The 27,641-nt window shown below is 34.0% G+C and overlaps 1 protein-coding gene across 1 annotated transcript in view; it reads left to right on the top strand.

Annotated features, from left to right (window-relative positions):
- The window catches only part of Dhx15 (DEAH-box helicase 15), a 47,883-nt gene extending 20,583 nt beyond the window's left edge, over positions 1–27,300 (top strand). Inside the window, exons 4-14 of the mRNA XM_076863868.2 lie at positions 2,394–2,553; positions 3,893–4,111; positions 8,881–9,048; positions 14,682–14,768; positions 15,661–15,810; positions 16,191–16,299; positions 17,059–17,250; positions 20,038–20,160; positions 23,455–23,645; positions 25,549–25,718; positions 26,735–27,300. Of these exons, the coding sequence (XP_076719983.1) occupies positions 2,394–2,553; positions 3,893–4,111; positions 8,881–9,048; positions 14,682–14,768; positions 15,661–15,810; positions 16,191–16,299; positions 17,059–17,250; positions 20,038–20,160; positions 23,455–23,645; positions 25,549–25,718; positions 26,735–26,852 (1,687 nt within the window). The 3' untranslated portion in view covers positions 26,853–27,300. The remainder of the gene's footprint in view (positions 1–2,393; positions 2,554–3,892; positions 4,112–8,880; positions 9,049–14,681; positions 14,769–15,660; positions 15,811–16,190; positions 16,300–17,058; positions 17,251–20,037; positions 20,161–23,454; positions 23,646–25,548; positions 25,719–26,734) is intronic.
- The last annotated feature ends 341 nt before the right edge of the window (positions 27,301–27,641 follow it).

Genomic DNA, 27,641 nt, shown 5'->3' with positions numbered 1-27,641 from the left:
TCTCATGGTTTGTATCACTGGGTGATTAATCAGGAAACATTAGGAATTTCTCCGGAATCTGACAGACAGGGTTTGAATGTGGTTGACCATTTAATTTAGTACTTATAATAAACATGGTTGTTGATTAAAGCATGGCAAATAATAGTTCCATTAACTGATTTGTGATGTTCATTTCCTCTTAGGAAAAATGCAGAAGAATGGCTATGCTTCTGTGTATCTCCATGTTGTGGTTGCCTAACGCTTGAGAAATGGGCAGAGGAAAAAAGATCAAAATAGAGTGGTTTTTTAAAGAGTTTTTTAAAGAAATTTTCAAGTTCAAGTTGTATTATTAGTTTTGTGATTTTTTTCCCCCTTCCCCATTTTTAAAGTCCAAATTGATGCATATCTTATGTGGGATCGTTATAATTGGGGGCAGTTTGATGGTTCCCATTGCTTGTGAATGCTTGCACTTGATCTGGCTGTATATGTTATCACTTCATTTGAGTATTGTTAGTTATTGGGACTACACGTACTGAATTAGCTAATTAAAATGCCTTCAAAAATGTCACCCTAGGAGTCTATGTTGAATGAATAGCTAGCTATTGAGTATCTGGAAAGTTGAGAAACAGTGATAGGATATAAATTTTCTAGTATTTGGGCAAAATAGTATTTGCTCGAATGCAAACATTTATTCTTTAAAGCCACAAATTAGTTCTGTTGAAACTAAGGAAGTTACCCACAAGTGGATTATGTTTTGCCATTGAGATAATGTGCAAGAGGATTGCTGGCCTTGTGTCAGTAGTACATCCAAAGGCACAAACTGCCAAATGTCCTCAAATAGATCAAAGAAATTCCAAAGGCTCTAGAGGCCATAGTGTAGCTGACTCATGCACTGTGTTGGACTGACTTTAAGGCATTGAGTCATATTTTAATTGGCAGTGTTTTTTCTTTCACAATCTTAATAAAATAATCTTGTAGGTTATACGTTACCTAGTCCAGGTTGTTGGTTTTTAAAAAATAACACCACCAAAGTAGAAGATAGGAAATATACCATTGGGACGAAATGGACTTGTTTGCCCAAAAATTGGTTAAATTTAGAGTTAAGTTTTAGTAAAGTAAAGAGAGGGATTCACTTCTCTTGTACACTGCTTGCCAGTTTGCTGAACTTACTGCTCCAGCAGATGGCATTAGCTAAAAATATCAAGTTGGTTTGTGAAAGATTAGGTTAGACTAATCATGAAAAAAGAGCTAGAGGGTGAAGTCATAAATGATGATTTCAGATAATTTCTGCTGCTTTTAAATCTGTAAATAAAATCATGGGCTTTTATTTACTGAATGAACGGTGAATTCAGCATTTAAAGGCGTATTGTGTTTTGTCCATGGGCCAAACCAAGGATATAATTGTTTTGTATGAGTGTTAGCAGAGTGGAATGGACTGGGAATGAATGGCTGATACTTAATCTACATGGTGCTTTTCCTATGATGCTTAGATTCCATATTAACTGCCTTCTTTTGAGCCATTCCTAATCCTGGTTTCCCTCTCTTTGGTTCATTAATCATTCTTATGTTGTTTGCCTTTTATATTCCATTTACGTACCAGCATTTCCACAGTGTTGTTGCTGCCCCTCAGTCCTAAAACCTTTATGAATGATTTCTTTTTATGCTTCATTAAGGTGTTTTTTCAGGGGGGAAAATGGTAGACGTATTCTCTGAGCCCCTTTCAAACAAGAACCTGAGCCTGTGAGCTTTAAGAATTGTTAGGGCTTTACTTTTTTGAAATGTGCATTTGCATGTGGTAACATTTTAGTGGTGTGATGTCTTAAAGCAACTGAAAATGATTTATTGGTTTTATTTTGCATGATGAATATTTACGTCTAAGATTATTTTTAAGAAATTCATTTATATCTAAGTGTCCAATTTGGCATTTGTATGAAACCTGTGTGGTCATTGCCGTCCATAATCAGGAATATTTTGTGTTTTTCAGTACATTGCAGTATTTGAGAAGATTTTATGATGTATAGCTTCTTTGGTGTGTGCTCTTAAGACATTCTCTTGAAGCTTAATTTTGTAATTAATCGTGAAAAAATAACATTTTTTGGGGGAAAGTCCTGTCCTCCCTTGTCCCCACCTATGCTGGGGGTTGAATCTAGAGACGCTGTATCACCAAGCTACACCTTTTTCGTTTTTTTGAGACAGGTTCTTGCTAAATTGCCAAGACTGGCTTTGAACTTGAGAAACTTGATCTTCCTGCCTCAGACTCCCAAGTCACTGGGATTATAGGTGTGCATCAGTGTACCTGGTTGAAGAACTTTAGTTTTTATTTATCAAATGTCTTTGTTTCATCTCTCTGTTTTCAAGTTTTCTTTTAAAATGACCTAAATGAACCTTGACCAACATGTTCTTTGTGAATATAGGTATATGACTGATGGGATGTTACTACGTGAAGCCATGAACGATCCCCTCCTGGAACGTTATGGTGTGATAATTCTTGATGAAGCTCATGAAAGAACACTGGCTACAGATATTCTCATGGGTGTTTTAAAAGAAGTTGTAAGACAGAGATCAGACTTAAAGGTGAAGTAGTTTTCTTTACCTGTTTAGTTCATTTTGTGTGTATGCATGTATTAAAGTGAGAAATATCCTGATCATTAATCAACTCTTTTAAAAAATAACTTCTAAAAGTAGTGTCCAAGTACTGCCTATGTTTTTACTTTGATGTGGCTCCATTTTAGACTTCACTTATATTTCTCCTACTTTTTAGTAATGTATTTTAAAACCAAATCTTTCTAATTTCTAACCCATCTGATTCTTCATATTCTAACATTTTGTTTTGTTTTGTTGATCATACTAGTCACTCTATTCATCATTAAGTGCAGGTACCTCCTTAAAGGATCAGTTTTTATCCCTCAGATTTATGTCTGTCTTCCAACATAGACATCCCGGACGATCAGCTCCTCAGAAATCTTGTTTTTTTGTTTTATTTTTTTAACCCCTTCTTTACCACTTGTACCTTGGCCAGTGTTATTATGTTGATTAAGGTTGATTAACTGTCTGAATAGTTTTTATATATATATATATATATTTTTTTTTTTTTACATTTTTAACCCACAGTTTAGAAAGTTCCCCTTTTTGCTTTCTTGTGTGCGTGTACCATACTTTGAAACTTAAAACTCATCATCTCATTATTCCTTGTTAGTATGTGTGCTGTACAAGCACCGTATAAGTACTATCACTATTAAAAATTATGGATGAGCTGTCAGGGTTTCAGTGGAGAAATCTCATTTAAAATAAGAATTAAGAATTCTAGTGGAATGATGTATGAGGGAGACTTACAGTAAAATTTTATTAGTTTATATGATATATGATTTGTATGGGGGGTGTGACTGCATAATCATGAAGTTCTGTACCCGAAAAGACTTTTTTTTGCTCTGCCTTTGTACAACAAGTATAGAAGATCCTTGCTTATTTTAGGATTTTTTTTTTTTTTAAGGATGTGTGTATTAAAGATGATTTGGAAGAAGTGAGAAAATTTACACCTGGTCCACTAGTTAATATTGCAGTTTTTCTTTTCTTTTTTTTTTCATGTGGAAACATGTTTTGTTTGAATAAATGTAGCGATAATCATGACATTAACATGGTTTTCCATTAGTTCTTTCACAAACTTTCATTTGGTATTGTTTCAAGGTAATTGTAATTTACTTACTTAACTAGATATTTCTAAATATCTTTGAATAAAAAGCTTTTACTGTACCTCAGTCTTTCTGTATTTCATTTTTAAAGTGGTTTATTTAAGGATCTTTATCGTTTTCTTTATAACTGTATATAGAACAGTAAATCAATACTTTTCTGTTTTTTTCTTTGAGGCCATGAAAGAGCTTAAAGGTGACTCAAGTAATTTACTGTTTTCTTTTAGGTTATAGTTATGAGTGCTACTCTAGATGCGGGAAAATTCCAGATTTACTTTGATAACTGTCCTCTCTTAACTATTCCTGGCCGCACGCATCCTGTTGAGATCTTTTATACTCCAGAACCAGAGAGAGATTATCTTGAAGCAGCAATTCGAACAGTGATCCAGATACATATGTGTGAAGAGGAGGAGGGAGATCTTCTACTTTTTTTAACTGGTCAAGAGGTACCGTTATTATTAGCCTTTGGCCTATCATTTCTGTTAAATGGCAACTTTAAACAATTTGTCATATATTAGTCATAGTTTTCTTATTGTGACATTTTTTCTTCATATTGATATATAAAATTTGTAACCGTTTTTATATATAAAATTAATATATAAAATTTGTAACTGTTTTTCTTTCTACTCTTAGGAATACTTTTTAAACCACTAATGCTTTTGTGTTAGGGTTAATTATCCTGAGTGTTAAATGATTTTAGAATTCCAAGATTTAGCAAATTGTATCTTCACTTTGGAAAGGCCAGCAAACTGGGACATGAATTTGCATCACAGCTGCTATGATTTCAGGCAGTCTTCATCAGTTATTTAGCTTGTGTGTAGACTTAAGTGCCAATCAATCATCAAAAAACCTTATTTTTTCTTTTATCTTCCATGTACTCTTTGAGAATTGGGAGGATAGCATGTCTTCTTTAGAATTTACCTCATTTTGATATGTTCTAAACTCTTCCAATAGGGTGATTTTAGACATGTGTTCTGACGTTCTCAAGTGGCTAAAGAAGTTCAGGAAAAACTATTTGGATAAAGCAGTTTTAGAAAATGTTTTTGTAAAGGATTTCTTAAAGTGTTTTGTTGAGTTTTGTGAATTTTCTACAATGCACTAGAATTTTCTAGTATGTGCTCTTTAATGTACATGCAAATCACTTAGACAACTTGGAGATTCTGATTCAGTGGGTCTTAGTGAATCCTGAGAACCTGCCTCTAAGAAGCATGCTGGTGGTGCTGACTTTCCTTCATGTCTTAGTGTCAGGTTCTAGAGCAGGTCCAACAGAACTTTTTGCACTGCTGGAACCATTCTATATTTGCACTTTTCACTGATCGCCACCAAGAAACAGGGCTTTTGAGCATTGCAAGGTGGCTGGTATGAGGAGAGACTAAATTTTAATTGTATCTAAGTTTAAATAGTTAGCACTTACTGACCCACATCCTGTTTTTGTATTTGCATTGCCCACTGGTTAAGAATTGCTTTTACATTTTTAAAAGGTTATCTCTGATAAAAGAACCTGACAACTGAGATCTTAGATGAATGAAAAACTTAATGTGTTTTGGCACCCCAAAAGATCTGACTTCTCTTCTGGAACTTTTTTTTCCTCAGGTGTGGTAGATTGCCCGCTTCTGGAAGACAATTCTTTTAAAACAAAGCAAATTCTTGTCTCTTTTCCAAACTTGCTCTAACAGATGAAGTTTGGGGATGAAATGTAGGAATCTGCATCTTCTGTAAACTCCTGGGACCATTTTTATGTCCTTTTGGTTTAAGGGTCACTTTAGTATGATGCCTATGATACGATAATGACAGCCTAAACATTGTTAAGAGAAATTGCTGCCATTTGTCTCAGATACCAAAGGTCTGCTAAGCAGCAACATCTCTGCAGTAAATGTGAATTCTCATTTATGTTCACATTCTACAGGGATATTTGGTAGATAATTTTTGAGCAGGTGTCATTGTTAAGAGCTATGAATGTTGAGTAATTTTTTTTTAATCTTTGGATTTCTTCTGGTTTGTCTTGATCATTTGTGATTTATAATTTGTTGGCCTTAATTTCCTTTCTTTAGAGCGCGGTCTCTTGATGTGGATTCCATATGTATTATAGAACATCAATATCAATGCTTTACGCATCAGATGCAATACTATTTCTTCCCTTGGTTGTGAAAACCAGATGTCTGCAGACATTACAAAATATCCCCTAGGAGGTTGCAGAGTCATTCCCTGTAGAGAAATATAATTGTCCTTTTGGAAAATAGGTGTGTTGCAAATTCAGTTTCCCAGAGTTACCTTCTTGGTGTACTGGTCATCCTTCCTATGCATTTTGATTAGGAAATTTCCTTACATTTTGTAAGCAGGAGTACTAAATATTTTTTTTGATGGCATATAAATGACATGTTGTAACTCACTTTTGAGGTACTCATTTTGTTCTCTTGCGTATGGTCTCTAAATCACTTCTTTTAAAGTGCATAGTGTATTTTCTTAAATGACTAAAGTAGTCATTATGGGCAGATAACCAAGCATATCAGAAGTATCAGATAGCCTCATGGTAAGGACCTCAAAGGGTTTCTCTAGCTGGGGAAAAAAAGGCAGTATTCCCAATGGTTTTCATATGTGTACTGGAGTATATCTTTCACAAAATAAAGTGATACTGTAGTTGTGAACTATAGCTGTGTAAAGTTCTCTTTAGATGCCTAGTCTTGAATTTGGAGACTTTTGGGAAGAAGGTGGATTTTATTGATTTTGTTTAGTAGATATGATATAAAGATAAATAAAACATTACTGTTTCTCCCTTTTGGGTGAAACTTTGGTATTTTTAGTTGGTAGGTTAAATGGTAGATTCTGGGAAGTTGATACTTGTCTTCATAAATTTGAAGAGCTTCCTTGAAATCTAGTAATCTTGTGAAATTTGAAAGATTTTTTTTTAAAGACGTTACCATTTTAATCACTTTCTAAAAACATTGGTGCTCCTGAAGTCATCTGAGCTAATGTGGGAGAGAGCACGCATCCAGTTTAAATTGGTGAAAATTGGAAATCTAGAATGTTTTTATTATTTCAGTGCATACAATTTGGACTTAAGCTGTTCGTGTTTTAGGACTATGCCTAAAAAAATCCCATTGACTTGGGAGGCTGAGGCAGGAGATTTGCCAAGTCTGAGGCTAACCTTGGCAACTTAGAAAATCTTTCTCAAAAATAAAAAGGTATGGGGATGTCACTCAGTGGAAGATTGTCCCCCCCCCCCCCATCTCCACTACTGCAAAATAATAAATAATCAATCTGGACCAAGTGTTATCAAGATAGAAGTCCTCAGGCAAGTTATATACTACTGGATCAGGTAGGAGATTGTAATTGCCGTACCAAATATTTATAAGTGGATGCTTGAAGATATGAAGATTCTCAGATCCTTCATTCCTTGAGCAGCACATAATTTTTCTTAGTAATATGCTTTTTCAGCATTTAATGAATTCGTAAGTTCCAATTTAATTAACTAACATACTTGTAAAGCTGCAAGTCTTTTTCTTCAAGTCAGAAACTCTTCACGACCAAGCAGATGGCTACTGATTGGGAAGAGAATCTGCCATTTCTGTCTTTCTGATGATTGTAGGAGAGTTTAATGGCATTCTAAACTGATAGTTTTGACTAAGAATGGTTAAACTTGAGGGAAAATGTATTGTGGAATTTTAAAGACTGTTTAGAACCTTATTTATATAAAAACACAAGTGATATGGATTTTTTTCCTTTCACTTCAGAGGATTATTTATATCCCTGATGTCAACATTTTGTTTTAGCTCCATACATGGCTGAACACATTAGTTCCAATTTGTAATTATTTAAAATACTGATGTCTTAAAGCAAATATATGATTTAGGCTGTTAATTTTTTAAGATGTTATATGACATTTGAACATTTATTTTCCAGTTGTGTTTTTGGTAAAATTAACAATTGCAGATACTCTAAATATTGGAAGTGTGATTTTTGTATTTGTGTTCAAAAATTTAATTTGGTAGCGATCTTAATTTTGTATTTGCATACCAGCAGGGGGCATTCTCATCTAGATTCAGCATTCGGAAGCAATTTTCTTTGTAAATACTTGTTTCCTTTGTTAATGTTCTTTTGATGAATAGCATTATATTTTCATTTTCTCCTGGAAGCTTGGGATCTTAGAGGACACTGTTAATATCAGGTTCTTTGTAGTGATTTTTCTGGTGTCACAGTTTTTGAGACAGATACCAGTTTTCTTAAATGATATATATAAAGTTATGTGTTTGAGGTGGGTGAAAACAATGTTTTTCTTAATATATCCAAGAACTTTGTATTCTTTAATGCAAAGTTGTACTTGGATTTAAAGTCATTTTAAGGAAAATAATTCTAGTTTGTTGTAAAATCACCTGAAATTACCCCTCTTTGAATCAGTCTGTCTTATGAATAACAGATAATTAATGAGGATAGTCTCAGGTTGGGTTGTTCATTGGTTAGACTACCTACTATTTTATAGTATTATAATAACCCTAACTCTAACTAACCTTAATGTTCTTTTTTCCAAGGTGAATTATTGTTTCAGTAAGGGTTAGGTAACATTTATCCCCCTGTATACTCTACCCTCCATATGTTAAACCCTTTAACCATCCCTGGCCACTCCTCCCTTCTTCTCAGTATTATTCATTATGTCTCCTCCCTTTACATTTTTATTTGAATAAAAGTGAATTGGAATAGATTTAGGTGATAGGGAAAATTTTGAAGCTGCCCTACGATATTTGGGTTAGCCTAGTTCTTAAATATCTATGTTGATACTGTAAAGGTGTTTGTTCTCATTAGGCACAATGAAGCAAATCTTGCATATAATTGCATTAGTGATACGTGACATTAAAGCCTAATTGGCTTATTTAAAATATCTAGCACATCAATTTCTTTTAGATTGTGAAAATTGAAAAGGTCACAAGTGCAGTTAAATATTCCTGGGTGAGAAATTTCAATTTTAGTACAATTTGTTCAGAATTAATTAGGAAATCTGACTCTTCAAGAAAAGGGGTGTAGAATGCAAATAAGGTAGCTACATATTCAATTGAATAGAGAAATCAACATTTTTGAGGTGGTTTTGGAAATCCCACTGAAATTGCTAAAATAGTTTCGGTTAATACATTGAAAATAGGGTATCTGGCACATCGTATACTTAAAATAAACTGCATAGAAATGTTCAGTATTTTTGTTTTTAGACTCAAAACTTATTTTGTAGGAAATTGATGAAGCCTGTAAAAGAATAAAGCGCGAGGTTGATGATTTGGGTCCTGAAGTTGGTGACATTAAAATCATTCCACTGTACTCTACACTTCCACCCCAGCAGCAACAACGCATTTTTGAACCTCCACCACCAAAAAAACAGAATGGAGCCATTGGAAGAAAGGTAACAAAGAAACATTCTTTATAATATTTCATTAATATAAAAAGAATTGTGAGATATCAAGCTATGCTGTGGGTAATTGTGATTTGGGTCAAACAAAATAATCTTCATTTCAAAAATAAATAGAAGAAAATGTATTTGGATGGAGTGTATATATTTTTTCTTTTTAATTTTTTTTTTTGTAATAGGTGGGCAAAATATCTTTATTTTATTATTTTATTTTTATGGGTTGCTGAGGATCGAACTCAGTGACTCACACATGCTAGGGGAGTGCTCTACCACTGATCCACAGTGCCAGCCCCGTATGTATCTTTTGACCATAGCAGAAGAAAATATACTTCTTTCTCCCCACATAGGGAGTTCCTCCTTAACAAATGATAGATTGGTTAAGGGAAGGGGAAGATGGCCAAGTACTTTATTCCATTCAGTGAATGATTGGTAAAACTAAGCACTTCATTCTGTGGTGTTTTGGCTTCCAACTTATTTTTCTGATTTAATCAAATTTTCAGATACAGGTGTGGAGTGTTGACACTGCACAGAACTCTTCATAGCAGTAACACATATCACACTGCATAAATATATGGGTTCCTTGAAGGCAGGAACTATGTCTGGATCCTGTTGGGAGGAATGTGTGCTTGGCACAGGGAAGGGAACAAAGTTATTCCAACCCTGTCTCTCATATACTTTGTTGGGAAATTGAAAGAGCTGAGTGCCAGTTTGAAACAGCAACTGTTTTTATTTAGTTTTTTTGAGATTTGGAGGATCTGATAAATTTGAAAAGAAGATTAAACTATATCAAATGGTTTGAGAACAGTCAAGTCAACTTTTAGGCCTGGACATTTATTAAGTTATATAATACTGCAGTTGAGTTTAGGTAAAACTCTTTTTTTAAAAAAAAAATTATTAGTTATTGATGGACATTTATTTATTTATAAGTGGTGCTGAGAATTGAACCCAGTGCCTCACACCTGCTAGGCAAGTGCTCTACCACTGAGGCCCAACCCCAGGCCCCCGTAAAATTCTTAAATCTTTAGTCTTATTCATTTTGGGAGATGATTGTCAAGGGTTACGTCTTGTCTAAAACTGTATTCATAATTCACTTGTTAGTCAAAAATCTGGGCCAGGTGCTGTGGTGCACAACTGTAATCTGAGCTGCTCGGGAGGCTGAGACAGGAAGATTGTGAGTTCAGAGCCAGCCTCAGCAATTTAGAGGTGCTAAGCAACCCAGACCCTGTCTCTAAATAAAATACAAAATAGGGCTGGGATGTAACTCAGTGGTTGAGTGCCCCAGAGTTCAATCCCCAGTACACCTCCCCACCCCCACCACCCCTGCTTCTGGGAAAAAAATCAGGATCTGTTGTTTTCTTTCTTCTTATTCAGCATTTACAGAGCCAGATTTTTGCCATTTCCCCCCACCCCCGTAGGGTGTTTTTTTGTTGTTGTTGTTTTGTTTTTCCTGATATTTTCAATGACTCTGAAAATAATAAATTTTTTTGGAGGGGTTATGTGCCAGGGATTGAACTCAGGGACACTTGGTCACTGAGCCACATCCTCAGCCCTGTTTTGTGTGTGTGTGTGTTTGTTTTTTAGAGAGAATTTTTTAATATTTATTTTTTAGTTTTCGGTGGACACCACATCTTTTATTTTTATGTGGTGGATGTGGTGCTAAGGATCAAACCCAGCGCCCCGTGCAAGCCAGGCAAGCACGGTACTGCTTGAGCCACATCCCCAGTCCCCTTGTTTTGTGTTTTATCTCAATCAGCTAATGCAAAGAAATTATGCTGTCTCTTAGCATGAGTCAGCTTCACCTTAGAGGTTAAGAACAAAACTGTCATAGCTTTCGTAGGTGATTCCAGGGGGAGTGAGAGTAAGGAAAAACATCATTCTGATGGGAAAGACACTCTGAGCCCCAGCTTGTTAAAGCACAAATGAAAGATTTTCATGCAGGACTAGCTCATGGAGGAGCATCTAAACATCAAGTCCACATGTTTTCAGTACTGGGCAAGATGACTGCCCGGGCTGAGATGGGGGTAACTGCATCCCTGAGATAATTGAAACATGCCCCATGCTCTGTTTAGGCACTGACCAGCAGGCAAGATGAAGAGGTGACCAGTAGGCTTAGGGCTTGACAGACCTATTTAGAGCGGCAAAGGTGCTAGAGGATTATGGGAAAGAGGGAGGAGGTAGAGCAGGAGGAACTGCTATTCAGTTGTTTTCTTATTTTTGTTTAAAATGCTGCAGCTTTTATAATAGTCACCTTAGGCGAGTGAAGGAGTAAGGGCTAAGGCTTAGTTCTGCTGTTGTTAATGTTACTGTGCCAGTTACTAGAAGTGTTTACTGTCACCATGATGTTCATAATTAATTTAAAATTATATAGGAACATTTAGAGGTTTACGCTCTGCTTTTTGCTGAGAAAACAAAATATAACTATTTTGTAAAATGGTTTACTTTTTCCTAACAAACATAAAATAACAGCTAGCATAGAATAGGTTATGAGACTATTGCAAGTTTTTGAACAAATTGAATATTTAATACAGTTTTTTAAATAACATCAAAATATTTGTAATTATACCTTTATTTTATGGTGTTTTTTTGTTTGTTTTGTGGTGCTGTGGATCAAAGCGAAGACTGTATGAGAAGCAAGCATTCTAACTGAGCCCCTATTTATGTACCTTTTATAAGGCACTGTTATTCTTTATTCCTCATTCTGTTTATGCAGAATAAATTCTATAACCTGATTGTGTAGAACCAACAACAGTTTTTTTGTACTGAATTTTTAAATATGGGCTATGTGAAAGTTAAGTTTTGGGGGCATTTGAGCACTTAAGTAGATTCTAACATGGACTAATAGTATAATAGGTTGAAATTTTTAACTATTGAGAAAGGTTGAGAATACGGTAATGTATTTGTATGAGGGTGTTTCTTACCTGTTGATGCTTTTTAAAGTTTGTTCAAGTATTTCAGTAAATTAATACTATAGGAGGCTATTTTAAAATTATACTTATTGGTAAATCTCTTCTTCTGGACATCCCAAGACTTATAATGATTGTTCTGTAGAATTGGTGTTATTTAAATCCAGCAATGAGTCTTTGATTAAAATACTTAGTTTTCATTAATTTTATCTATACACATAGCTGATTTTTTGTAACTTTCCTATAGCTTGCTGAATAATATGGCTCAGAATGTAGATTGCTCAATAAAAAAAGGAAATGGCCCATGTGAAGATGGTTCTATAGTCTTAAAGGGAGACTTAATGATCCACAATCTGAAGATAGCTTGGTATACAAGCAGATAAATTAATGTCTTTAAATTGGGCAACTCCACAGAGTTCCCTAGAGAATAAAAATCCAAACTAGCTTAACCTAAATGCATTATTGTGTTCAAACAGTATTCAAGTAGAACAACACAAGTGCTCTGAGTTGTACTGTGTTAAAGTGTAATTACTGAACTAAATCAAAGTGGGTCCCATTAGAAGACAGTTGGGGAGGGGTCCTCTGCATATTTTTGCAGTGATGCCAAACCTTTACCGTGGTATTTAGTCTTTTTGGAGTTATTTACCTAATATAGTTAGTGAGATTTGCACAGTACTTTAAAGACTCTTTGAGCACTTATTGCAAAGATAACAGTTATTATGACAGTTATGTAGATTTCTGCTAGATCTTGATATTCAGGATCACTTTTTTCGGACCAGTTCCTAATTGGATTGTGCCTCCTGTAATCTGCTTAGGACTTGATTAACTGATTCACTGAGATTCAGACAGACCAAAAAAAAAAAAATCCACAACCCTAACATTCCAGAATGTTGGGGATTATTCTGGAGTCTACTGTCAACCTTATTTACCTTGAAAGTTTGTTTCACTTCTGTTCTGATAATATGCTGTAAATATCCTTAAGAATGCCTTTCAGTAATAACCACAGAATCATCTTAACTAGTTAAGAAACCTTTGCCTTTTGCCATTCCTTTTAATTAATGAAAAAGGATGCCTTTTTGACATTTCAGTAATATGAAATACCTGTTGATAAATGTCAAAGTTTCTTGCCAGTATTTAAAAAAATCTCCCACTGCAAGTATGCAATAAAAAAATGAGACTCTTAGTATTAAATTCCAAGTAATAGTGTAACGAAATCCTGGGAATTAATCCTGCGAAGTTTTAAAACCATTTGATTTGCAAAATTAAAAATTTAAAGAAATAAAAGAATAAGGATAAATAGAAGTACTTTCATTTCTTAGATATTCCCATGGGACAGTTTTAGGCACATATTCTTTTCTGAGCAGACCCTTTTATGGCTCGTGCCTTTTCTTCTTTTGTGAGCAGCTTTCACCTTACCTTCAAATACTGTCCTAAATGCCATTTTCTTGGTAAAACCTTCTTTGTCTTCATTGTGGAAATAACCCCTTTATAATCTCACAACACATCTTCCAGTGTCATTTACACTTTCTATCCATGTCTAATCTTCTCTTAGAAACTGAAAGCTAGAAGAGCAGACTTTATCTGATTCATCTTCTGTGTCAACTGCTTACATATACATGTGTCTCTAGCTGAATGCCATTAATCTGTTCCTGAAAATCAGATGTTCTGGTAAAAATACTAAAAAAGAGTAACATTTCCTGTTGTTTTAAAAGGAAGAAAATTGTATCTTTGTTCCTTGGACTGTCTCCAATTTCCTAAATTGCAAAGGGTCTCACATGCAAAAATAAGCTATCATATTAGTATGAAAATGATTTAAACATTATTCCATGTAACAAATGTGTGGTTCCCAACAGTTGCTTTATATGCAGTGTAACACATTACATGTCACCACTTTGAGACTATATACTTTCCAAAACATCTACATTTCTGATGATCTGCCAGTTCTTTTTTTTTAATTAATTTTTTTGTAGTTGTAGATGAAGAGAATGCCTTTATTTGTTTATTTTTATGTGTTGCTGAGGATTGAACCCAGTGCCTCATGCATTCTAGGCAAGCGCTCTACCAGTGAGCTATAGCCCCGGCCCGATCTGTCAGTTCATACTGGATTGTAGCTTTTTCTTGTGCTGTTTTGTTTAAAATGTTGATTTTTTTAAAAAATGAAATGAATATTTTCCTTGTAAAATAAATATTGTCTGTAAACATTCAAAGAAATAGGGCTGGGGTTGTGGCTCAGTGGTAGAGCGCTCGCCTAGTACATGCGAGCCTGAGCTTGATCCTTAGCACTACATAAAAACAAATAAAATATTGTGTCCAACTGTAAATAAAAAATAAATGTTTAAAAAAAATTCAAAGAAATGCATGTTTTATGAAGTTGGTCATTAATTAAAGTATGTTGTAGCAATAAGGCATTCTGTAATTTAGATTTACTTAATGACCTTATCTGTATTTTTTTTTGATGTTGTACTTCTGTTTGAATAATCCAAATGTAGTGTAGTTGAGTGATAATCTGAAGGAATAGCTTTGTTGGAAAGGGGAATTACTATTGAGCTAAATTAAAATTTATATTTTTAAATTTTAGTTTGTCTTATAAAGCATTAACTACTGAAGATAAATCTTTACTTCCATTTATTTACTGGTTCAGAAATCATGGTAGTGGTTAATCTTAAATGTCATGTTAACTTTATTGATGTGTAATAAAAATTTGTATACTGTACTTTTTAATAGGTAGTTGTGTCAACTAACATTGCAGAGACATCATTGACAATAGATGGTGTGGTGTTTGTGATTGATCCTGGATTTGCAAAACAGAAGGTATGTATTTTAGTGCTTTAGTTGGATACTTTATAAATTGGTGTGACAGTTTTTACCACCCATTCATCTAATGACTTAAAATTTCTTTTTAGAATTACTTTTTTATTTTGTTTCATTTTAAGTTTTCTTTCTGCTGTATGATCCTTTTGCATTTAGTTGGCTTTCAGAAGTTAAGGTAGCACTTTTTGGTTTAATTGTAGCCCCCCACCTCTTAAGGTTTTGGGCTGTCTGTTTACTGGGTATTTTGGTTTGTTTGCTTACCTAAGGAGAGAGGGGTTGATAATAAAGTGCAATCCCTACAGATGACTCACGCATCCAACATTAGATTTCCTGCCATGTGCTGAACACACTGTTTGAATATAGATTCTGTGCTGCTCCTTTAGTTAACAGTGATGGACACTGAACACTTTTGCTGGACAATGCTGGTATGCGAATACTTTTTTTTCCCCCAGACAACATATTTTTTGATTAAGTTGATTACGTTTATAGATATGTTATCAATGGGAAACATATTAAAAGCATATATTTAACAATATGGACCAAGTTAAAAGTAATTTTTGTGATGTCCACTTTTAACATTGGGTGTTGAAACTGCAGGTTTCTTTTTAGGAAAAATTCTCCACTGTCCAGCATGGTGGAAGGAAGTTAAATTAGGAGGAGTGAAGGTTTTGTAAGCTAACTCTGTTATTGGATCTTTTCTTGTTAGCTTAACTCTTTTGGACTAATAGAATGCTAGAAAGAAAGGCCATGAGATAGCAAGTTCCTTTTTGGGATAGCTGATTTACAGTGGTCATTTATTATTTTGGCATCAGCTGTGGTCTTTAGCTATTTCTAATGGTTCCAGTTTTATGTTTAGCTGAGAATTGTTCTTTTGTTATGTTCATTCTAATAGGTATACAATCCTCGAATCAGAGTTGAATCTCTTTTGGTGACAGCTATTAGTAAGGCTTCAGCTCAACAAAGAGCTGGTCGAGCTGGACGTACCAGACCTGGGAAATGCTTCAGGCTTTACACAGAAAAAGCTTATAAAACAGAAATGCAGGTAAGACATATTGCCATGTTCTTACTGTGTATTTGGAAGGTTAAATTGTGTTACCAGAAAAAAGTTGCCTTGTTTAATGTACCTTACTTTTTATAAGCTGCTTAGTTTTGAATGACATTTGTGGTGTAATCTACCAATACACCTACCCCCCAGTTTTGAGTTAAGGTGGACAGTACTAAGCAGTTCCAGCGTTATAAAGATGGTTTGGGAAAGTATCTGATTTCTCTCTAGTCTAGTTTACGTGTATTTTTCAGATGAGCTGTAGCAAATAGCTATTGAGACAGAGAACAGAGATAGGATTTCTTGCCTCTGTAGGGATGACTAGTAAGGTTAAGCCTAACAAACTTTTTTTTTTTCCCTCCCCCCCCCCCCCTCGCTAGGATAACACCTATCCTGAGATTTTGCGTTCTAATTTAGGATCAGTTGTGTTACAATTGAAGAAACTTGGTATTGATGATTTGGTGCATTTTGATTTTATGGATCCACCAGGTATGGCTTATCATACATTTTATTAGATCTTTTAACCAAAATTAAATCTTTTGTTTCTTGGCATACTATTTAGTATGTGTATCAAATATTTTACTTAACTTTTCTTCTAGCATGCATCAAGATAAGTCTAAAATGGTAACATTACAACAAAAAGGGTGATATAGCCGGGCACAGTGGCACATGCCTATAATCCCAGTGGATTGGGAGGCTGAGTCAGGAGGATCACGAGTCCAAAGCCAGCCTTAGAAAAAGTGAGGTGCTAAGCAATTCAGTTCAGACCCTGTCTCTAAATAAAATACAAAATAGGGCTGGGGATATGGTTCAGTGGTCAAGTGCTCCTAAGTTCAGTCCCTGGTACCCTCCCCCAAAAAAGGGTGTGACATACATGAGCACATTTTTTTTCCTCCCTTCAAAGTTATTCTGGGAGTTTAGATTAATTGAGTTTTTGTCTGGGCTTAAAAATGTGAGAATTTCATTTTTCTAATTTTTCTTATGAAAAAATAGTTTGATAAATGCATTAATAAATTAACATACATTTAAGACAAAGACAGTTTTAACTACAGGAAAAAATTGTAATTTTGTGTGATTCATTGTTTACTTACTATGTCTGTATAATTGAATTTGACAGTTTCAAGTTTCTAGTAAGGTCCACTGTAAAATGAAAAATGAGATTGCAAATAATAGTTTGCATTTTGTCACATTTTTGCTTGCTTAAGGCAACTTGTCTAATAGATTGCCTTCTCTCCCTCCTCCTCCCAGCTCCTGAAACTCTGATGAGAGCCTTAGAACTTTTGAATTATCTGGCTGCTTTAAATGATGATGGAGATCTGACTGAATTGGGATCCATGATGGCAGAGTTTCCTCTAGATCCACAGCTCGCTAAAATGGTTATTGCAAGTTGTGACTACAACTGTTCTAATGAGGTCCTATCTATTACTGCTATGTTGTCAGGTAATAGAGGGAAAGGAACTAAAAATAGCCCAGCTCTTCAGAGTTTGGGTGGACTTCACTTTTGTTTGTGTTTTTTAATATTTAGTATGGTAGTGAATTTTATAGATGGTTTTAAGGAATTCATTTTGTTTCCTAAATACCTTGTAAATAGCATCCTAATGACATAGTACTTACAGAAGTAAAGTATGTCTTTGTGCGTAAAACATAGTAAAACATTGGCTCTCTCGAGTGCAAATAAAAATTCCAGTAAGAATAAGATTGAATGCAATTGTACCTGAATTCTTTGGTAGGTCCATCAGTGCTACCTTCGAGGTTTATTATTGAAAAGTACAAGAAGAACTTTGTTCTAGTACGTGGCACTATTCAGTGAGCCTGCGATATATTTAAATTGAACCTTTTCTCCATGTAAGATGTGTATTCCAGTGACAGTCAAACAAACCTGAATTTCAAATTTAGTATTAGAAGTAGTTTTAGGCTTAAAATATAATCAGATATTAATGTTCTTTTACAATGGCAGGAAAGCAGTTGGTAAAAGAAATATACTAATAAACTTGCTAATTTTTGAAAATTTGGAATATTAAGCTGAGGAATTTGTGTTATTTTTAGTAGTAGTAAAACGTAATCCACAGATGATTAGTAATTTAGAAATTTAGATTTTCCAAAAAGGAGATGGAATATTGTTAACAAACAAATGGTTATTCTTACAGCTAAAAATAGAAAATTAAGCTTTTACTGATAATCTAAATATTGTATGCTACTAGTTTCAGTACTGGAGAGAACTAACTTCTAATTGTGGAGTGGTGTATTGATCTTGACTATTTAATGCCACGAGTACTTAAAAATCTTCTATGGAATTAAAGGATAAATTGAAAATTTTTCTAAATATAAAATTATGGCTTAGTTTAGATGCGTGGTATATTCTAATGGTGTGAACTTTTTATTTAAGAAGTAGCTAAAATGTTTTCTTTCAGAGTTATGACTGATCAGACTCAGAGCAGATGGGCAGGGCAGTATCGAATCATTTAATTAAATTGTAGTCTCATTTGCGGAGGTGGTGGTAGGTTGTTGTCTGCCTTTCTTACATGTTTTGCTAGATTCTCAGGGTTGTACTTCTCCCAAGATTTTAGTTTGTAGGGAAAGTGTGGGGCCAGAGTTAGAAGATGATTTGTGTTATATAGACATACTGTATAATACCATTGTTTGAGTTTAGAATATTCTTTAATATTTGCCATTGTGGTGAGGTTGAAAATCTTCCAACTATAGCTCAATCTTACTTGTAATAGGAATTGTGCAAAACATAGGGTTTAGTGGTGGTTGTCTTTTAGAGAATAAAAATTTATGTGCAGCAGTTTTTAAACAGGCCATTTGTGGAAAGTGTTAAAATAAGGAGTGAGGAAGAAATCATGGAATAAAAAGTTCTGTTGAGCTTTGTTTGCCACTTAATATTTTTTAAAACTTTTTAGGTGCATATCAGAGGCCTTATGGGACACTGCTTATTCATTCCCATCTAACTCTGGTGGCTAGTTTACGTTAACATTCACAGCTGTGAGACGTTTCTGTACTTTATGGATTACCTTGCTTCACTTATTAAGCAAGACTTAATATTTACTGTGATCATGTTTCGTTGTCTTTATTGGCTACTTTGGCATCTTTTTAAAGGGGAAACTGTATGGGAAAGAGTATTTTTCACACTGTATTTGATTTTGTTGTTGATTATTCCCATTATCTTTTATCTGAACTGATAATTTATTTTTTTTTTACTGATAAAGTTTTAAGAGCTTTAAAAATGTGTTGAAAAAGTCCCAAGCTTGTTAAGAATTTTCATATTGCTTCTATGACTATGGAATTGCTAAAGTGAATTAAGGAAAGTTGTATTTCAAAAAATGTAGTGCACACTTTGTAACAACTTAAAAGTTTTATGTGAATTAATATTGAGGCTCTAAACAAATACTGTAGTTATATATTTTGATGACCCTTGAAAATAATGATTGTTTCAGACTAATTGTCAACTTTTTAAATAATGGAGTTTCCTTTTATTTTGAGGTTTTGATCCAAATAAGCCTTTTTTTTTTTTTTTATAACTTTGGGCTTTGTTTACTAATCATTTTATTAAAATGCTGGAACACTAGCTGAATATCCCAGCCTTTTTTAATATTCTTAATTCTAAGGCGGTTTAACCTTCCACCACTACTGCTATCATCAAACTCAAGATTTCTTGATATTCTTTATGTTTACATATGCTTCTGCTCACCAGTGCTAATAGTGATACCCACCAGTTGGTAATAGCCGGAGAATGAGGGAACAAATTCTGATAGAAATATGGCAGTAGACTGGTTGCACAGTTGTTTTAATTCTGCAGTGGGCAACTGTAGTTTCCTAACTTGCACGGCCATTCAGGGGTTCAGTTGATGGCCTTTTAGGAAATGAACTAAAAAGGCTATTGTCACCATAATTCTGGTTATTGGTAGAGCTATCAGCACTGGTTTTTGAAATAAGTTGAGCTTTCTAGTATCTTGATGGCCTTCAGAATAGCTGTTTTGATGCCTACTTTTAGATCTAGTTAAAATAATCAGGTACTCTGTAGCTTTGAAACCCTCTTGTCTTACAGATGTGGTTAGGTGTTGATGTACCAAATCAAGGTAGTAAACAGTCCAAGATGCAGTTGGAGGCCATCCTGCCCTGCCCTATGCTCTGTGAACTGACCTAGCTAGGCCTTGTTCCTCTATCTGTGAATGCGTGACTCATCGATATGGGCGTTTGTGTTGGGCCCATACCAACCTTGTTTAGTCCCACAGTGTTTTGTTCGCCCCACGGAGGCCAAGAAAGCTGCAGATGAGGCCAAGATGAGATTTGCCCACATAGATGGAGATCATCTGACACTGCTGAATGTCTACCACGCTTTTAAACAAAGTAAGTGAAAATTAGATTGAAGGCACTCTTTTGTCTAAATGTCATTTCCAGCATATAAGATGTTTCTTCATCTCACTTCCATTTATTATCTCTGACAACTCTACATTAGAAACCCAGAGGTACTTTAGAAAAACTCCTGACTAGCATTTAAAATAGAAATTGTCAATCTTTTTCAAAGTTGTTTGTTTATAATCAAAGTAGTAGACACCAATTATAAAAATCCTGAAAAATAAAGGTGATAAAAATGGAAGACTTACAGAAATTCTTCAATTATTGTATACTTTGTTCTCTCTTATTTCTATTCCTTTTATTTTTAAAAAAAGAATTGTGTATGTTGAAAAAGGTGCCATTTTCTTACATTAATGTAAAGGTGGCAACAATTAAAGAAAAAATATTCCTTACCTCTGTGGGATCAATTCAGTGACACAGTCATACACAGGAGCTTGAAATATAAATTATGTGATTTTTACAAAAAGCAGATTTTGTGTTACCTCTTACCTTAACAACTTAATACTTTTTAACCCAGAAAATAACTATGATTAAAGTTTTTCATCTCAGAATTAATGATAGTAAAAAGTTGGAAACTATACCTAAGTGTCTGGAAGTAGAAAGACGGTTTTGTGAATTTTGCTCTAGACACTGATGAAATAACCAAATTATCACTAGCTGCTTTTGTTGGAACATACCATTTATAAAAGTTAAATGAGAGGGAACCTTAAGGGAGAAAAATAAGAAATGAACTGCAACAGAATCTGAAAAGGTTTGTTCCTGCATATCCAAAAGCTAACCTAATGTATGATACAACCAAAAACTGGTAGTCCTATATAAAATTGTTAGATTATCATTCACTTTGTGAGTTTATGGGCTCTTGTAAAGAAAATTTTTCTCATTTATAAAGTTTTCTTCCCAATTTTGTACCTTTTATATTTGGGCTGATTTTTATTATTTCATTAAAATGCCATTTATATTTCTAAAATTAAGCCTGTTGACACTGGCATATCTCCATAGGTGATAGTAGTGCAGAGGTGGCCTAGAAGTGGTAGATGGGCAATATGTGAAACACAACAGCACCTAAATTGCTGCACAGTTGCTACTTACATACACTGGTATGATTTGAGTAGCATTGCTGACTATTAGGGAAAGAAAGGGTGGAGCCCTTCAGTTCCCAGATCTAAGAAACTGGAAAATGTGGGAGGCAAAGAAAACTTGGTGAGAAATCCAGTGTAGAGACCAGCTCATGGTTTACTTCAGTGTATTTATTTTATCCCTCTCCTGTCCACTTATTGCTAATGCATGATGTTAAAGACTGTCCCTAACAGGATATGTCAGTTCAAGAAACCCATATTCCTGTTTGCCAAACAACATACTGGTTGACCAGGGGACATATAACCTGCCCTTGAGAAAAGGAACAGATTCGGTCCATCTTGGTTCTCAGAATCTCCATTGATGTTATTATTAAGATACTATTTTAAGTGATAATTGAAAGATTTTTTGAAATAACAATGTGGCCTTCTACCCTATTATTCTCAACACATTTTAAAGACTATTTTAAAATTGGGAAATTAATATTTTTCTCATGTAACCTTTTGATAACTAGGAATGGCAGTATATTTGGATTTAATAGTGATGTTTTGAAGATGAATTGAAATATGAAGGAATGATAATATTCTGAAGCTGTTTATACAGCTTACTTTATATACATTGTATGTGCTTTTTATATGCTATGAATACGTACAATATTTGAAATTAAAAATTTAATATTTAAGATGGTGAAATTAAGTAAGGCTTGTTAAGTAAGGGGTTTTCTGTCAAAATAAATTGTACACATCTAAAGATGGCTGGTGCAGTCAGAAGGCCCGTATCGAATGAATTAGAACTATAGCATTGAGTTACTACATATGGGGTAATTTTCTAATGAATACTTCCCACTGCCGGAGGGAGGTGAAAACAGAGGATGGCATTTAACCCAAATCTGTGTACTTGTCTTAATAAGTCAAAGGAAAGAGAATGACTTGATATTTGATATAACTGTCTCCTTAAAGGGAGTTACAAATAAAAATACCTCTAAAGCATAACTTCAAATAGTTGTCTTTTTATTTTAGTTTTTGATGGATTAATGGATATTTCAACTCATTAAAGATCTATTTCCTACCTCCCCTTTTACCTCCCCTCTTATTTCTGAAATGAATTTTGTATTGGATAAGAATTTACTGTTGGTTTTCTCTAAAAATCTATTAAAGACAAAGTTGTGCATTATTAAGGGTAGAATTCTAGCATGAAAAAAATTTATATCACAGTAATTGGAGAATGATGAACATGAACATTTTATGCCTTTTATTCCCACCCATTTCCCAAGACCCCTCTCAGTTTTATTATCTAAGGACCTGTGAAGTAAATGATGCAATTTTCTACCATGACTGATTTTAGGACATAAAGATGTCATTGTAAAATTTTTTTAGTGATACTTTACTTTGAACTCTTTCTTTAGATGAGCAGAAGTAGGTTAGTTGGAAATTTACCAAGGATTCACAGTAGAGAAATACAATTTTGATAATGTGAAATTACTTTAAGTGCTTGCTTATTAAACATGAGTTGAAGTTTCAGACTTCTTGAAAACTTTATCATTTGTATTTTAGACCTTGCGTGTAAACTGCTGAGAGGCACATGTTTTGTAATCCAACTTTAACCCCTTGAGGTTTAGGGGTCTTTAAGTCCAGCATAATTAAAGAATAGCCTAGAAAAATTGTTTGAAGTTTATACTCCTCTAACTTTAAGTGAGGCCTGAACTTAGAGTACTCCACCACTGAACTACATCCCTAGCTAGTCTGTTTTGTTTTGAGATAGACTTTCAAGTAGCTGAGGCTGGCCTCAGACCTAGGATCCTGCTGCTTCAGACTCCTTAACCACTGCATTTTTATAACTTTTATGTTGTATTAAGTTATCTTAATGTAAGGCTCTGTTTTCTTTGAAGATTAGCAAGGCATAACATGACCAAATTTTTCAACCTAGCCCTGTGTAATAAACCATCTTTTCAAAATAGCAAGGTTTAGTTAATGGTAGATCAGTCTGTTCACAAAAAAGGTGATTATTTTGACGTCTACTAGACTAAAACTCTTAAAATTGTTTCTGACTTTGAATCATGGGACAGGTCATACAGGTCTTTAGGAAGTTGATTAAAGAAAATGATATGGGTAAAATTTCCTTCTGGATTATGTAGTTTTGCTTGTTAATAGAAAATATTCCTGTGTGGATGATTCATGGTCCCCCTGTTTTTCCTTTCCTTCAACTTTTTAGATCATGAGTCGGTTCAGTGGTGTTATGACAACTTCATTAACTACCGGTCCCTGATGTCCGCAGACAATGTACGCCAGCAGCTATCTCGAATTATGGATAGATTTAATTTGCCTCGTAGAAGTACTGACTTTACAAGCAGGGACTATTATATTAACATAAGAAAAGCTTTGGTTACTGGGTATTTTATGCAGGTAAGTAGATTACAAAAGAATTCATGATTAAATGCTTACATAATATTAATTGATTTGTTAAACACTTGAATCCACCTAAGCGCCAAAGTCAGTTTCTAAAGAACACCAATAAGAGTTAATCTTAAAAGTGTTGTTGCATCCAGTTTGTTTGAATTAGTGTTTAGAAATTGTTCTAATGAGTTAACAAGAAGTTAATGTCCTAAGTGGTAAAGTTAGTAGTTGAGTTATGTTAGATGCAACTTTAAAATTACATTTTTTACTCCAGGAGTCTTTGTTATAGCAAATGGGTACTTGGTGGCAATTTTGGGGGGTCCTGGGGGTGAATGAGTTTCAGCTTTTGGTAAATGTATTGAGGTTTCCCTAGATCTTAATATTAATTGGAAATGTAAAAGTACTAAAAGGAAAGAATTAATCTGGGTGCATCCAGAAGTACAGTTCACTTTATCTAGAAACTAAGCACCCTCAAATTTAAATTTGCCAGTGAGTAGATTTTATTGATAGTTTATAGTGATTGTTGCTTATAAGACCCTTGGGCATTGCAAAGCGAAAAATGCCTTTTGGCATAAGCAATAAAGATGAAAAATAATTTAAAAGATTTCATTTAGTTTAGTTGAAGAGTACAATATGGAAGGCTATCAGAACTGAAATTAAAGTGTTGGCTAATTACTGTGAGCATTTTATTTTAAGGGGTATAAAATATGGAGAAATTATGTTTGACAATTTCAAAAAAAATCTTCCAATAATAAAATTGAAAATGAATAGTCCATTACTTAAGTTGGGATTGATTTTTAGTTGTTTGTTCTATCTCCTGCTTGATTGTTCATTTTATCTTTGTCTTTGACTTTGTCTGTTAAACAGACTGCCAACATTAAGGCTCCTTGTGCTCCGTTTAGTGAAATTAAACATAATTCTAGAGTCAAAGATCAAAGGAGATCTGTGGGCTATCTGTACTTGAATCAAAATAATAGTAAGAATACTCATGTTGGCAAAACATCTTTTGCTTATTAAGAAATGGGTGAATACTATAGTTGAACATGAAAAATCTTTTTTCCAGATGCTTGCCCATTATTATTTATTAAATATGAACTTGTATGCACTAGCTTAGTTTTTTACATTTCTTAAGTTTGCGGTTAATATCTGAAAAGTCTGATAAAGCTATATTCAAGTTCTCTATAAAGTTTCTTGTAAGCAGCATTCCATGTAATATCCAACACGTAGTGGGTACTTAATAAATACTTATTGAATGAACTTGAGTTTATTTTCTATTATTCACACACAGTCTTTATGCACAGAATTCTAGAATTGGAAAGGGCAATTGTCTTTTGATTCTTTGTTAATTAAATATTAGGTGTCACTAGTCAAGGTATTTGATTTTTTTACAAAAAGAATTATAGGGAAGAATTAGATGTAACTGTTCCCTTTTATCTACTTCAGGGTTGGCACATGGTACTAGAGAGCTCATTTTAGATAGTCTTAAGGCAAGAAGGATCAGATAGAAGTATGACTGTGGACTCCTTAAAGCCTGTCATAATCCTTGGTAGTGGAGCAGTAACCAAAGACAAATGGGTGTTTCTGTGTTCTAATAAAACTTATGAATGCCAAAATTTGAATTTCATGTGATTGTCTTGCTTCACAAAATGGTTTTCTTTTGATTTTTTTTTTTTTTTATGCTCTAAACATTGGAAGGTATTTAGATAAATAGAGGTTGTAAGTTGAATTTGGCCTGTGTTTTGCTGATTTTTAGCTTTTTTTTTTAAGTGATAAATAGGAAAAGCTATAAAATAAAAGGCAAAACATGAAGCCCACCTTTCTTTGTTATATGGTTAGTTTTACACTAACTAGTTATACTTTTGTAACTAGTTTCTCAGGATCATTATATTAATTTACTGGATTTTGATTTCAGGTGGCACATTTAGAACGAACAGGGCATTACTTAACTGTGAAAGATAACCAAGTGGTTCAGTTGCACCCCTCTACTGTTCTTGACCACAAGCCTGAATGGGTGCTTTATAATGAGTTTGTTCTAACAACAAAGAATTACATCCGGACATGTACAGATATCAAGCCAGAATGGTAAGCATGGTTTTTGTTTAATATAACAAAAACAGCAAGGGTCATGGCCTTTTCTTTGCTTGTTGGAGAACTTGGTTTTCTCCTCAACTAGGAGTCTGTACTCTAGTATCTCTGTCTTTGTTGTGGTAGGACAGTGGAAGCATTATATGGACAGGATTTGGATGAGTATCATCAAGAGTTTCTATGAAGCCATTACTTTGCTGCTGTGCTTACCTCTAGTCCATACTCTTTTCTGGTTCCAGAAGTCTGTCTGTCTTTATTTGTCCCATTGAAGTTAACTGTTTAATATGTGGTGGTATTTTAGGAGCTATGCAGGTATTTAAAAAACCTGCTCTTAGTATCTTAGCATATTTGCTTTTTTTTAATGTAATTAGAATGGACTTTAATTTTAAGCAAAATAACCCTGGTTTTTTTTTTTTTTCCCCCTCCATCTATTTGTTTTTGCCAGACCCATTCTGTAACTTAATAATGAGAAATGTCTACCAAGCATGGTGGGACTGAAACACTTAGGGTGATGTTACTTATTGTGCAGATTTTTTTCTTACACATGTTTATGACTTTAACATTTATATAGAACTTTGCCATTTTATTTGAAATGCATAGTTGTTTTCGCTTAGAGTTATAGTTATTAAAAGATTGAAAATGAGAAGATGCAATGATTTGAATGCTAAGATGTTTTCTTCTATAGAACCTGTATTATAATCTAGGATAAGCAGATTGATGTAGTTAGTAAGCTGGAGTGATCAAGTCAACAACCTTATATAACATCTTCATGTGGACAAAAAGAATACTTTTAAAAGAATATATCATGAAGTTCTTTTTTAAAGTTCAGAATAAATTCCACAGAAATTTTATATTTGACTAAATGCATTTCTAAAAGAGGTATTTTTGTCATTGATTTGCATTGGTAGATTTGCCTTTATTCACTAGTATTATTAATGATTAATGCTAGCTTATAAAGCAACCCTGGTACTTGAGTTAAATGTTAATTTGGTTATTTTTCCTCTTCTGGACAGGTTGGTGAAAATTGCCCCTCAATATTATGACATGAGCAATTTCCCGCAGTGTGAAGCAAAGAGACAGTTGGACCGCATTATTGCCAAACTTCAATCCAAGGAATATTCACAGTACTGAATTCCATGCTTAGAACTGAAGTTATTCAGAGGACAGCTTTAAAAGATGAATGAACTCAAAAGTTCAAGTTGTGCTCTTCACGTTGGTTCAATAATGGCCTTTATTTGAAAGCTTTTTAATTTTTCTTTACAGTAAATATTCCATTCTGATTTCATAAATTAAACATTTATGCCTCCCCTTTGTGTTGACACTGTAGCTCATACTGGAAAAGTCGATCAATGTTTTGCAGTTTATTGAAAGTAGTTCTATATATAACAATGTTTAAGCATTTCTTTAGAAATGGTTGAAAATGCTTCTAAAATGTGATTATCGACCATGGTATGCATGATCGTTGTAATTGTTGACATTCCTTTTAGAAGTTGTGAAATGTTACAACTTGTGCTTATGTAGACACAATCTTCTGTCTCAGTACAGAGGCACTGACTTCAATAAAGTCTATTTATACTAATTTTGGTCAAAGCCCTTTGGTATCTTTATTCTAGTCTCTTTAAGTATAACTGCTTCTCTTCCCAAATGTGGGGCTTTTTCTTTTTTATTATAATTATACTATTACATACTTAGCTTTTTTCCACAAGGAGTACTCCCTAAGTAGTTAGAGCAATATTTTTAAGAGCATAGAGTAGGTAGCACTTTGTTAGTTTAATCAGTTTATGATCTATGTTAGTTTAATTGTTATGTGATCTAATGAGATACAGTATGTAATATCTTTTGAAATTGGATCCTAAGAAAGATAATGAAAGGATAGGTTCCTCTTTTTCTTACAGTTCATTTCATAAAGCTGATAATTTA

Source organism: Callospermophilus lateralis, chromosome 8 (assembly GCF_048772815.1).
Source record: "Callospermophilus lateralis isolate mCalLat2 chromosome 8, mCalLat2.hap1, whole genome shotgun sequence".
NCBI lineage: Eukaryota > Metazoa > Chordata > Mammalia > Rodentia > Sciuridae > Callospermophilus > Callospermophilus lateralis.
Note: the sequence above shows the minus strand (reverse complement) of the source record. Positions and strands in the feature narration are given on the sequence as shown.